The sequence below is a fragment of the Taudactylus pleione genome, unplaced genomic scaffold (genome assembly GCF_031769625.1).
Source record: "Taudactylus pleione unplaced genomic scaffold, aTauple2 ptg000065l, whole genome shotgun sequence".
In the NCBI taxonomy this organism is placed as follows: domain Eukaryota; kingdom Metazoa; phylum Chordata; class Amphibia; order Anura; family Myobatrachidae; genus Taudactylus; species Taudactylus pleione.
This window is the reverse complement of record NW_028284467.1, coordinates 11,161,844-11,175,552: the sequence shown is the minus strand read 5'-3', so window position 1 is coordinate 11,175,552 and position 13,709 is coordinate 11,161,844. Positions and strand designations below refer to the sequence as shown.

The 13,709-nt window shown below is 47.3% G+C and overlaps 1 protein-coding gene across 1 annotated transcript in view; it reads left to right on the top strand.

The window, feature by feature from the left end:
• The window catches only part of LOC148534683 (chymotrypsin-like elastase family member 1), a 67,876-nt gene that overhangs the window by 44,808 nt on the left and 9,359 nt on the right, over window positions 1–13,709 (top strand). The window contains exon 11 of the mRNA XM_088465874.1: window positions 10,159–10,452. Within this exon, the coding sequence (XP_088322000.1) occupies window positions 10,159–10,452 (294 nt within the window). The remainder of the gene's footprint in view (window positions 1–10,158; window positions 10,453–13,709) is intronic.

The following is a 13,709-nucleotide window of genomic DNA, read 5'->3' as shown; positions in this document are numbered from 1 at the left end:
TTTAACCTAATTGTGCATAACAGTTCAAACTTTATAGGCTCATAATCAGCTCTTAGTGAGAAGGTCATCGTCTGGTTATTCCCAGTCACCTCCCAACTTCCTGGTTTATTGGAGTTGGTGATGTTCAAACATAAAAGTGATTTATCCACTTGGTACTGGTGGAGTTTAAAATGAGGTGGTTTGGTGTTTAGAAATTTTCCATCCAGTGTCTTCCCTTGTTGCAGTTCTAAAACCTCAGAGACATTTAATGGAAATGGCACTAACCCTACATTATGCTGTCCCTGAAGCACATGAGAACACATCCAACAGTCAGTCTGGTTTAAAACTTTGCCCACCATAGTATGATAATCCTCTAAAGGATACCCACCCCAATACTGGTTATACTTAGGTTGGCACTGCTGGATGCAATTCTCATCAACTAATGACCCACACAACTCACAAAGCCAATAATCCTTGGAAGATAGACCTTCACACTGTTTCCGAGTTTCCATGATAGCAGATCTCTTAACAATTACTGTACTGGGTTTGGTCAGGTACCGTCCTTGTGACTGTATTGCTCCTACTTCCAACTCCACTCCATTGAAATCACCATCAGCTCCCCTCTCCATCCTCTGTCCTCCATCACAGAAACCAGAGATCCCGAAACAACCCAGGATAATGAGAACTCTTGGAGAAAACACAAAGATAACCACAGCAGACCAATCCATTGCTGAAAACGATGATCTACAAATTTCTTTAGCTCAGGTATCTCACTGTAACCTTTAACCTTCCCGAAACAGACTCACAACTGACAGGTCTACGTTATCTGCCTCGATTCCGCCTTGTTTCTCCACCGGTTGGTTGACCTTCTTACAGTGGGTGGAATGGACCCAGGTATCTCTCCCTGCCACTTTCAAAGAATTTGTACTCATCAGCAACACCTGATATGGACCTTCCCACCGGTCTGTCAAACAACCTGAATGCAAGAAATTTCTGATCATAACAAATTCTCCAGGTTCAACATCATGACAGATTTTTTCTGGCATATCATGTGACAACAATTTCAGTTTCTGCTGTTGCTGTTTTAACTGTTTACTCATGGTTATAAGATACCTTATAGTTACGTCATTGTTACTTTTCAAATCTTCCTGTGGACTTATAATCAAATGAGGTTGTCTACCAAACAGTATTTCAAAAGGGGGACAGATTAAGAGGGGGTCTAGGAGTTGTCCTCAGGGCCGGTGCAAGGTTTCTTGGCACCCTAGGCATTTCTTCAGCCTTACTCCCCCCCCGCCATCGATAGCTACACATGCCCTTATACAGAGCCCCAGTAGTGCCGGCAGTAGTGGTCCCCCCATGCAGTGCCCCCAGTAGTGGTCCCCCCAATCTAGTACCCCTTATAGAGTGCCCCCAGTAACAGTCCCCCCCAGCAGTGCCCCTAGTAGTACCCCCCCAGCAGTAATCCCCCCATGTAGTCCCCCCAGCAGAAGCCCCCCCAGCAGAAGCCCCCCCAACAGTACCCCTAGTAGTCATTCCCCTCTATGCAGTAGTGGTCCCACCAGTGTGCAGTGCCCTTAGTAGTACCCCCAGCAGTGCCCCCAGTAGTGGTCCCACCAGCAGCGCCCCTAGTAGTGCCCTTAGTAGTAGTCCCCCCCAGCAGTGCCCTTAGTAGTAAAGTAGCCCCCCCAGTAGTGCCCTTAGTAGTAGCCCCCCCAGCAGTGCCCTTAGTAGTAGTCCATCACCCACCAGCAGTGCCCTTAGTAGTAGCCCCCCCAGCAGTGCACATAGTAGTAGTAGTAGCCCCCCAGCAGTGCCCTTAGTAGTAGCCAATCCCCCCAGCAGTGCCCTTAGTAGTAGCCCCCCAGCAGTGTCCCCCGGTCAGACACGCACGCACAAAAAAAAACCTCCACTAACCTTAATCCATGCTCCAGCATCTGCTCCTCCGACTGGCATCCTCCCGGGCCGGCCCGCTCTGCATGATGGGAGAGACATCATGACGTCTCTCCCATCAGCCACTGAGGGAGCCGGAAGATGGAGCCCGGCTCCCGCAGAGGGTGCAGCAGCCAATGAGGGCGCAGCAGCTGATGAGAGTCTGATTCTCATCGGCTGCTAAAACAAACACACTGCTGCCGGCGCCGGCAGCTGTGTGTTTGTTCCTAGAGTGTATTGCGGACGGCACTTATGTGCAAATGCCTAAGTTTGCCTAGTGGTAGCGCTGGCCCTGGTTGTCCTTATACTATGAAGGACAAGTGGTAGTGCTTCTGGCCAACCCAGTCTAGTTTCCGCCATGATCTTACTTAATTTATTCTTAATAGTACCGTTCATCCTCTCCACCTTGGCACTGGCTTGCGGTCAGTAAGGGGTGTGGAGTCTACTATTAATACCCATCAGCTTACACATGTTTTGGAAGATATCACCTGTGAAATGAGTTCCCCTATCACTTTCAATAATTCTAGGGATACCGTATCTGCATACAAACGCCTGAACTATTTTCTTAGCAGTAAACTCAGCAGTATTAGTGGCAGCTGGGTATGCCTCAACCCAATTAGAAAACACATCAGTGCACACCAATACATACTTGAGATTCCTGCAGGGTAGTAATTGGATGAAATCAATTTGTATTACCTGAAAAGGTCCATTGGTCGGAGGAATGTGGGATGGCTCGGTAGGGATGTTTTTCCAGATGTTTTCCTCAAGCAGGTCAAACAGGACATTGCTCTCTTTTCCGCTTGGGAAGAAAAACCCAGTGCACACCAGTATGCTCTCACCAATTTGCACATACCTTGCTTTCCCAAGTGAGTCAGACCATGCGTTGCCTCAGCCAGGCTTGGGTAGTACGCCTTGGGGGCCACTGGCTTACCTTGTCCATCTCTCCAGAGTCTAGAAGACTCTTTCCCACATCCCTTGGACCTCCAGATTGCCTTTTCCTGTATGGAACACAAATTTTGCATCTCAATTATTTTCTGCATGTCAATCATTTGAAACATCATTTGGTTAATTGGCACATTCACTGTTAACCCTGCTGCTGATTTGGCAGCTTCATCTGCCCTGTTGTTGCCTAGTGACACTGGATCATCCTCACATGTATGGGCTTTACACTTAATTACCGCCACTGCCTTAGGCAACTGGATCACTGTCAGTAGTCCTTTTATATGTCTGGAATGTGCGACTGGTGTGCCTGCTGCTGTCATAAAATTTCTCAGACGCCATAGAGCACCAAAATTATGTACCACCCGAAGGTGTACCTAGAGTCAGTGTAGATATGAGCAGATTTACCTTCTGCTAATTCACAAGCTTTTCTTAGTGCAAACAGTGCCACCACTTGGGTTGAGTGAGGTGGACCAAGAGTTTCGGCTTCTATGATGTCTTCATCATTACCACAGCATAACCTGTACATAACTCTCCAGTGTCAGTTTGTCTATGACAACTCCCATCCATGTAAAATGTCACATCTACATTTTCTAAAGGTGTATCCCATATGTCAGGTCTTGCAGTAAAGGTCTGATTCAGATATTCCATACAATCATGTGCATCAATATACATACCTACAGAACTCACCTTCCATCAGTGACTTACCTCTCTCCACCCTTTGTGCATCCTGTTGCACATATGGTACGTACGTTGCTGGATTTAACATACTGCACCATTTGATGGTGATGTTTGCAGGTGCTATTAGGGCTAGTTCCCATTTTGTGAACCTAGATGAGGAGACATGTCTGGTTTGGGCAGAATTCAGCAAAGCAGATACAGCATGGGGTGTATAAACAATCATATCATGGCCTAATATTACATCCTCACTCTTACTGACCAATAGAGCAGTTGATGTTACACTTCTTAAACACTTTGGGAGTGATCCTGCCACAGTGTCCAATTGTGCACTGTAGTGTGCTACGGGCCTACTGGCATCACCATGTTTTTGTGTGAGGACACCTGCTACACAACCATTAGCTTCCGTACAGTACAAATCAAAAGATTTTTCACAATCAGGTGTTTCCAATGCAGGTGCTCTTGTCAGACTATCCTTAAGGTTAAGGAAAGCCTGCTCTGTTTCCTCTGTGTGTATGATACGATCGGGCTTTGAGGAAGAGACTAAGGACCTCATTCAGAGTCGGTCATTGCGGCCGCTCGGTCGTAAGGTAAAAGGGGCCAGATATGCAAATGAAGCACTCGCAAGTTGCGTCATTAAGATGGGATTGTTAGCTGGACGAGCGAGGGGAGGATGCGGCCGTAAGACTAAAAATATGCCCCCTTCTCGTTCACATTACACGTCATCTCCGGGCATATAAGGATTAATTGAGACTATCGGGAACCATCGGAGCTGTTCGTAGAGCTTAAGGTTGACCATACCCTCTCTTAAGCACTACGATCAAGTCAGTGTAAAAACCTCCCATGTCACATGTGCCATGACACTACTTAGTTAATTATGCACTCCCATAAAACGCCATTTGCATAGTCAGGCACGCCTGCGTTTGGATCTCCACTCCCCCGTTCACAAGCACCTTCCCCTGTTACCACCCACAAATGCCTTATCCTGTCACTCAAACTAACGACCTGGCTGTGTTCAAGGAGAGAGCAATTTCTGATCATAATAGCTAGTCTGCGCACGTGCATTGCGAATTTTATGCATGCGCAGTTTAGCGAACATCAGTGGCGTATGACCGAGCGGCCGCAACACTGACTCTGAATGAGGTCCGAAGTCCTGTAATGGCAAGGCCAAAATAGAAAAACCTAGGATCCTCATTCTGCAGTATCCACACATTCCCAAGAAGGTACGGATTTGCTGTTGGTTCTGCGGCAGTGTCATGGTCTGTATGGCTTGGATTCTGTCATTGGTCAGATGTCGTAACCCCTGGGTTAGGCAATGTCCCAAGTATTTAACCCTGGACTGGCATGGCTGTAGTTTGTCCTTAGCAACCTTGTGTCCTGTTTGCGAGAGATGAAGCAATAAAAGTTTAGCATCATTTAAACATGACATAAACGAATCAGAACACAACAATAAATCATCCACATATTATATTAGAACAGATCCATTGGCAGGTTGAAAAGATTGTAAACAGTCGTGTAAGGCCTGGGAGAAGATACTGGGGCTATCTATGAAGCCCTGGGGCAATCGTATCCATGTGTATTGTACACCCCTGTATGTAAAAGCGAATAGGTACTGACAGTCAGGATGAAGAGGAACAGAGAAGAAAGCAGAACAGAGGTCAATGACAGTAAAATGGGTGGCATTTGGTGGGATCTGCATAAGAATGACAGCTGGATTCGGCACTACGGGGAATTGGGTCTCTACTACCTTATTAACCCCTCTAAGGTCTTGTACTAGCCTATAACCCCTCCCACCACTTTTCTTCACAGGAAAGATGGGACTGTTGGCTACACTTGCTGTACAGACTAAAATTCCCTGTTGTAATAACTGCTCAATTATGGGATAAACCACTATCTCTACCTCCTGTTTTAACGGGTACTGGGGAATCTTTGGAGCTTGCCTACCGTTTTTTAAATTTACCATTACGGGAGCTATGTTTGCCATCAATACAGTGTCCTGTCCATCTTTGGTCCAAAGTGAACCTGGTATTTTGGATAACATTTGATCTACCTGATATGAATTTTTAACTGAACCAGTAGAGTGATACATTAACCTTTGGGGAGTGTCCAATATATCCCTCACCTTGTGCGCAACTCTCTCTGGGATATCTAAGAATATACCATCAGGGGTACGATATATGACACATCCCATCTTACATAACAAATCCCTTCCCGGTAGGTTGGTAGGGGCTGCTGCTGCCAGGAGAAAAGAATGCCTGGTTTGCAATGGCCCGATAATAACCTCTGTGGATTTGGTTAAAAGATAATGTTGCACTTTACCGTTACACCCATTGCTGGTACTGTTTCGCTGGTCACCTGTAAATTAGCTGGAGATTTTATCACTGATCTGGTTGCCCCTATGCCTACAAGAAAAGGATGTTTAGTACCAGCTACATCAACCATCATCACCGGTTCTTCCCTAGTACTTCCAGTTAACCTGACTAGCTGTAGACTACAGGTATGACCTGCCCCCTAGCGTTGACTCTCATTCTCCAATACAGCATTTAAGGCCACAATTGGAGCAGGTGACTGTGGAGAATGCCCTACATTCTGCATATATCCCTTATGTGGATATCTAGGTACTCCATGCTTAGGGGGTCCTACCCTCTTCACCTTACAGTTCCTAATTACATGTCGCACTTGGTTGCAGTTAAAACACCTTCGTGAGTGGGGTGGGGGAAAACATTGTTGTGTGGGTTGGGCGGTAGAGAAAGATTGTGAGTGTGGGTATGAATTTTGAGAGTAACATGGTGGCTGAGGGTAGTATGGGTTTTGTGGCTGTGTGTGATAAGTGGGGTAGGGCTGTGTTTGTGGCGGAGTAGGATTGGTGAGGGCGTGTAGATGTGTGTCTGGTGGCTGTGATGGTATATTCATTCCTTCTAGAGCTTGAATGCTAACAGCCATTAGCTTCTTGCTCTGGGTCTCTCTCTTCTTGAGAATGTTTTGATTGTGCTCAATAGCAGACTCCCTGAGTGTGTTTACAGTAACTCCCCTCCAGCCAGGTAGAGAGGTCTGGACTCGGGTCTTTAGATTGTCTTTAAGACCATCCATAAGTACCGTGATGACCATTTCCCTATGGTGGGTGCTATCTTTAATATCTTCTATCCCAGTGTACTGGGTGATAGCCTGCAGAGCTCGGGTACAGTAATCTGCAGATTCACTCTCTTTTTGTTTTATGGTGAAAATTTTGGAATTCATTATGGAATTTAGTTTAGTTCTTGTCCAAGGACAATGCATCACTACATCTCTTGTGGGCACCACACCATTCGCATCCGGATTCCCATTGGGAACAGTTATTGTCCGGACGGGATGGATGCCTGCTGTAATGCTACCTTTGGTCTAATTACCTAGTTGAGGGTTCAGCCTACTGCTACTACGTATGGTATTAGTAATCTCCGCTACTGTTAAAGTGGGGGTTAATACTTCCTGTACGGGTGGGGCTACCTCCATTTCTGCTACTAGTGAGGCAGCTACCAGTGTTTGCTGTGGTGGTACATTTAAGATTTGTGCAACATGGGAGAGAGCGGACATCACAACAGGTTCATCATGTACATCATCAACACGTTCCTTATAATTACTCAAGGGAGGGTACAGGTTACATGTTAAATTTTTATGAGTTTTTACATCGACTGTACCTTCACCCCCATCCGCATAGGGTGGTGGTGGTGCACGTGAACTACTGACATTACCTTCCGCAATGCTACCTTGCTGTGTGTGTGCGCTATTTCGCGGCACGCACACAACGCTGTTTAGCGCTGCGTGCGCACTCCCCTGCATCGTGCACGCGACGCTGGTTTGCATCGTATACTCACCCCTAAGCCACGCATCCCCCTTGTGCTGCCACAACTTTAAAGAATCGTTATACTTTATCTTTTTCTTTCAAGAGTGCACCATACAGATGCTATCTTGGACATTGTTCAATACCTCCTTATCAAAGCTGTCATTTCTGGGAAAAGATTTCACACTCATTCTCGTCATCTTAAACCATACATCACAGTACATAGTTGCATATGTACCGTACTTAGGGCCTGATTCAGAGCCGGATGCTCTGAACGAGCGCCCGCTCTGAATCAGGGCGTTTTTTTTTTGTGCGTCCTCCTGGATGCTCACATAGCTGTGGGTTACCACCCACAGCTTATGCGAGGGTCCATGATGATGGTCACGATGGTCAAGTCCATTGCGACCATCGGGCTTGCGACGAGACTCTTGCGGTAGGGTCTCATTGCCGCAAGCCCTGGAGTGATTTTGGCTCTATCAGAGCCAAAATCACTCCCACTGACATCACTAGTGATGTCAGTGGGGCCGGACCCAGACGGTAGGCGTTTCCATGGGAACGCCTCCGTCTGGGCAGCAATGCCCCCGGCACGCCCACCAAAGGGGACATGCTGTCACTCACCATCGACAGCACGCCCCCTTTGGTGCGAGACCCATAGCGACGGCTTGCACACTACAGCACCATCGACCCGCTTGCGAGCGCTCAGCGCTCGCGAGCGGGTCTGAATCAGGCCTACAGTATGCATTATATGCCGTGCCGAACCAATCGGCGCTTCCAAGAGCAGCACATCATCTAACATCTCTACCGTTTGCTTAGCTCCCATCTTGGAAAATAACACTAAAATTTTCAATAGTGATTTAAATCGGTGAAAGAATGTCAAGGCTACTTTCACTTACCTGTGGACGATTTAACAGGCCGTGCCCACACACCTATGGAAGAATAGCCAGGCTGCTTCCACGCACCTAAGCCTTTTTTGAGTACTTTGCACTGCTAGAATTTAAGCATCCAATAACACTTACCCTTTTCAGTGATTTCGTCCACCACAACTCAGTTCACAATCACGATATGCCACAACCGTGCAAATTCAATCACAATGCCCAATAACCCTAACTGATCACTGGATGCTGCGATCACACTGAGAGCCGTTACCTAACACAAACAACAACAACTACACCTGCTGTGTGTATAGTATCTACTACCGAACCACTAGGCCGACACCAGGCACCTAGCCCCTAAGGGTCCTATGATACCCCTAGCTAGGGAACATGTTACCCCTACCAACACACGTTCACTGTTACGCACCTTTTCCTGCGCAGAAAAATAAATGTTTTCCCAGATATGGCAGCACCGACTAAGATCTTAAAACAATGCTATCACACTATCAATATCACAATGCAATCTCAACGGCTTTGTTTAAACACGCGGCAGCAATACAGGAAATACGTACACGCTATGGTGCGGCTAGTTGTATACACAATAATGCGACCGCTACACAAAACGTATTATTACCTTTACGCTATTGTGCGACTTCCCCTTTTAACAGGAAGTTTTATCAACAAAGGAACACACACTTTTTCATTCCTTGTCCCTGGATTCTAATCAGCACTCCTTGAACTCACACAATAACAGATAGCGGTCTCTCAGCAACAAAGTGGTAGCAGTTATTCGAAGGCGCAATGCATTCTTTCCTGTGTGTGGCGCCTCCACCCTTTGCTGAGAGATCGATAACCGTGTGTTACCGTGTGAATGGTAGTGTGATTTCACTCTACGAGCCCCCAACTACTGATTCTTACCTATCTATACACTCTAAATGTCGCTATTAAGCGTTATAAGTCGCACAAGGAATAAATGCTCTCCAGGCTTTGATTGTGGTTCCAAAGCACAAAAAGATATTATTCACCAAAAAGCAGATAGTTACACGCTGTGATCTAAATACAATTAGCGCAAATAAATTATACAATCACATGGTACAGTCGATACATATGGAGGCGCTCTGGATCCAGATTTCCGGCATCAAAGGTGAAGCCTCCATCAAAGAAAGAACAAGCAGACTAACTACTGGAAATAGAGCATCCGCATATATACCCTTACAGAGATAGGCAATACAATAGAACAAGTTGGCATAAACCCATTGGTTCTTCTTCCTGGTTCTTCTGTTACGATACAGTTCATAGGTCAGTTTGTATTGTCACAGTCCAGCCTCCAACAGCTCTTTGTGTCCATTTTCCCGCTGAAGAACAAGTCTAAACTGGCTAATAAACATAACATCACAGAGTACATTTCAATGCCTATCTCTCTATGATCCATAATTTGCAAACGCATGTTGTGATTTCCTCGCCGATGGAACTGGAAATCTGCAAATAAACAGTGGCATAGAATAGCACCAAACACGGTCTGCTTATCATGTACTAAACCTGAGATGTTAAATACAGTCGCTGTATTACTTACTTAATAATAAATAAAACCTTGAATATAACCTTAATGCTAGGGAACCTTTTTATGTAAGTGTGCAGTGTGTAAGTGTAAGGATATTAAGAGAAGATGCTAGTTAGCGTTGTGCATCTACGTGTTTGTGAAGTACACCGTGGTACGTGTTTTGCAGGGTTGTTTATATTATATGTTTTAGTAAATGTATGTATCTATAAAATGAGGACTTTTAACATTGTTTTATTGCATGGGAATCGCACGACGCTAAAAAATAGCATCGCCGCATGTACTTATAATGTGTGAGATTCGCTAAAATGGCGCTGGGCAGCCATTCGCAAAATGGCGTCTTGTTGCCATTCGCAAAATGGCGTTGTGCAATTTTAATTTTACAGATTCTGTCTTAGCCAATTATCCAGCTTCGACAGCGTGAAGCCTGTACTTTCTGCATCAGCAGTGAGTGACATGTACGCAGCCGACCAAGGACTCAGGAAACAGAGCGTCAGCCTCTTACACCTGGAACAACAGCACAGCAGCACTATCCCTGCGGCAGGAGTCCTGTGGAAGTGGCCAAGCAGCCCTGAGACCCGCTGGGTAGCGGTGGTCCAGGCAACTGCTGGGAAGACCGGCATCTGCCTATCCCATGAAGCTGCAACCAGGAGCCATACAGTGACCATCTATGGACTCGGGTAAGACAATCACCCCTCTGCTTGTGATCACCCCTGTTGCCAAGGGACATCCCCCATAGCTGTAAAACACTGGGCCAGAGCCGGCCTTAGCCAATTTGGTGCCCTTGGCAAGATTTTGGCTGATGCCCCCATCAGATAATCCCAGGCTCTCCCTGCACAGCACCCCTCTCCCCTCACAGCACACTGCTGTAACTAAAGAAAAAAAGGACAGAGTTTAGGGGAAAGTCCTTTATACCCCCACCTCAGAATGCATTCTATGGGGCACATTCTCTGCTCACAGCACCACAGGTTCTCCCTTCACAGTTCCCCTCTCCTAGCACAGTATCTTTCACCCAGGACCCCTCTGCTAACTTAGCAGCCCACACCCAGCACATCACCCCTCAACTAGCACCCCCCATAGCACAGATTACAGCACAGCACCCCTCACCATGCACTCTCCCAGCACAGCACCATGCTCATAGCAGTGTCCTATACCCCTGGGCTTACACTACCAATATGTCTTCCTCTCCCCTCAATAGCAGTGTCATTAGCACCCTGAGCCACCACTACCAAGGTTGGCCCTAGCCAAATTTTTTTGGTAAGCAAATATATTAACTGGCACCACCAGGTGTATTGTTGCGCGCACCTAAAACGCATACCCAAAAAAATGTAGGGGGCATGATCTCATGAGTAAAGCTGGACCCATGAGCCATTTGTCACACTGGATGCATGCCCAGCACTCCGGGAGCTGCTGGCCATGCTCCTAGTCCCTCTCTCCAGTGAATAAATGCGGCACAGCATTTATTCACCCTTTGCTCAAAGCAGCTACCCGACTTTTTTTTTAACTTTGGATATGGCTACTATGCAGATGTATGGAAGTCACCCATTGTCACACACACAAACATACACATCATTAATTGTCTCGCATACCAACAGCAGTCACCCATTCTCTCTCTCTCACACACAGCAGTCACCCATTCTCTCTCTCTCACACACACAGCAGTCACCCATTCTCTCTCTCTCACACACACAGCAGTCACCCATTCTCTCTCTCACACACAGCAGTCACCCATTCTCTCTCACACACACGGCAGTCACCTATTCTCTCTCTCTCTCACACACACCAGTCACCCATTCTCTCTCTCACACATAGCAGTCACCCATTCTCTCTCACACACTAGTCACCCATTCTCTCTCACATGCACACACAGCAGTCACCCATTCTCTCTCTCTCACACACAGCAGTCACCCATTCTCTCTCTCTCACACACACAGCAGTCACCCATTCTCTCTCTCACACACAGCAGTCACCCATTCTCTCTCACACACACAGCAGTCACCCATTCTCTCTCTCACACACAGCAGTCACCCATTCTCTCTCACACACACAGCAGTCACCCATTCTCTCTCTCTCACACACACAGCAGTCACCCATTCTCTCTCTCTCACACACACGGCAGTAACCTATTCTCTCTCTCTCTCACACACACCAGTCACCCATTCTCTCTCTCACACATAGCAGTCACCCATTCTCTCTCACACACTAGTCACCGATTCTCTCTCACATGCACACACAGCAGTCACCCATTCTCTCTCTCTCACACACAGCAGTCACCCATTCTCTCTCTCTCACACACACACAGCAGTCACCCATTCTCTCTCTCACACACAGCAGTCACCCATTCTCTCTCACACACACAGCAGTCACCCATTCTCTCTCTCACACACAGCAGTCACCCATTCTCTCACACACACATAGCAGTCACCCATTCTCTCTCTCTCACACACACAGCAGTCACCCATTCTCTCTCTCTCACACACACAGCAGTCACCCATTCTCTCTCTCTCACACACACAGCAGTCACCCATTCTCTCTCTCTCAAACACACAGCAGTCACCCATTCTCTCTCTCACACACAGCAGTCACCTATTCTCTCTCTCTCTCACACACACCCCATTCTCTCTCACATGCACACACCTGTCACCCATTCTCTCTCTCTCACACACAGCAGTCACCCATTCTCTCTCACACACTTGTCACCCATTCTCTCTCACATGCACACACAGCAGTCACCCATTCTCTCTCTCTCACACACAGCAGTCACCAATTCTCTCTCTCTCACACACACAGCAGTCACCCATTCTCTCACACACACACAGCAGTCACCCATTCTCTCTCTCTCACACACACAGCAGTCACCCATTCTCTCTCTCTCACACACACAGCAGTCACCCATTCTATCTCTCACACACAGCAGTCACCTATTCTCTCTCTCTCTCACACACCAGTCACACATTCTCTCTCTCACACACAGCAGTCACCCATTCTCTCTCTCACACACAGCAGTCACCTATTCTCTCTCTCTCTCTCTCTCTCTCTCACACACCAGTCACACATTCTCTCTCTCACACCTAGTAGTCACCCATTCTCTCTCACACACTAGTCACCCATTCTCTCTCACATGCACACACCTGTCACCCATTCTCTCTTTCTTTCACACACACCAGTCACCCATTCTCTCTCACACGGACACACCTGTCACCCATTCTCTCTCTCTTTCACACACAGCAGTCACCCACTCTCTCTAACACGGACACACCAGTCACCAATTCTCTATCACATGCATACAGCCCCGGGAGGAACATGAAGATTGTCGCCAGCACCAATGAGCCTTCCCCAAAAATGGGCAGTGGCTCTTGCCATCCTTTCACCCTCTGCGGTGTTCAGCCCCAGCACTGTTTGTGCGCTGCGCTGCCAAGTGGCGGCATGTTGTCACGTCGCTCGCTACAAGCAAGGGGCCCATTACAAGTGCTTTACAAATGTGGTGCAGCTGTGTCACAGTGACAGTCTGCCCGTGGCCCACCTCAGCTACTGACTGCCTTGTTGTGGCTTACATAATAAATTAGCATAGTCGCAGCCAGTGCTCTCTCCTTGGCTGCATACCATGCGTAATTGTAGAACCGGCCCTGGCCACTCCCCATGTGTCTCTGCCTCATGTGTCCCACACCCCCCAATAGCACTGTCATCAACCCTAAGCCCCCACACCCCCATGTCTCTGCCTCCTCCTCCTCCCCATAACAGTGTCATCAGCCCTTTGAGCATCCACTCCCCATATGTATCTGCCTCCCACTCCCATAACATTGTCATCAGCCCCCTGAGCCCCTACTTCCCATCTGTATCTGCCTCCCCCTCATACAGCTCTTACCTTAATCCTAAATGGCTGAAGCAGGGCAGGGTCTTGCAGCTCCACAAATGTTTCCTGACTTTCACTTATGAA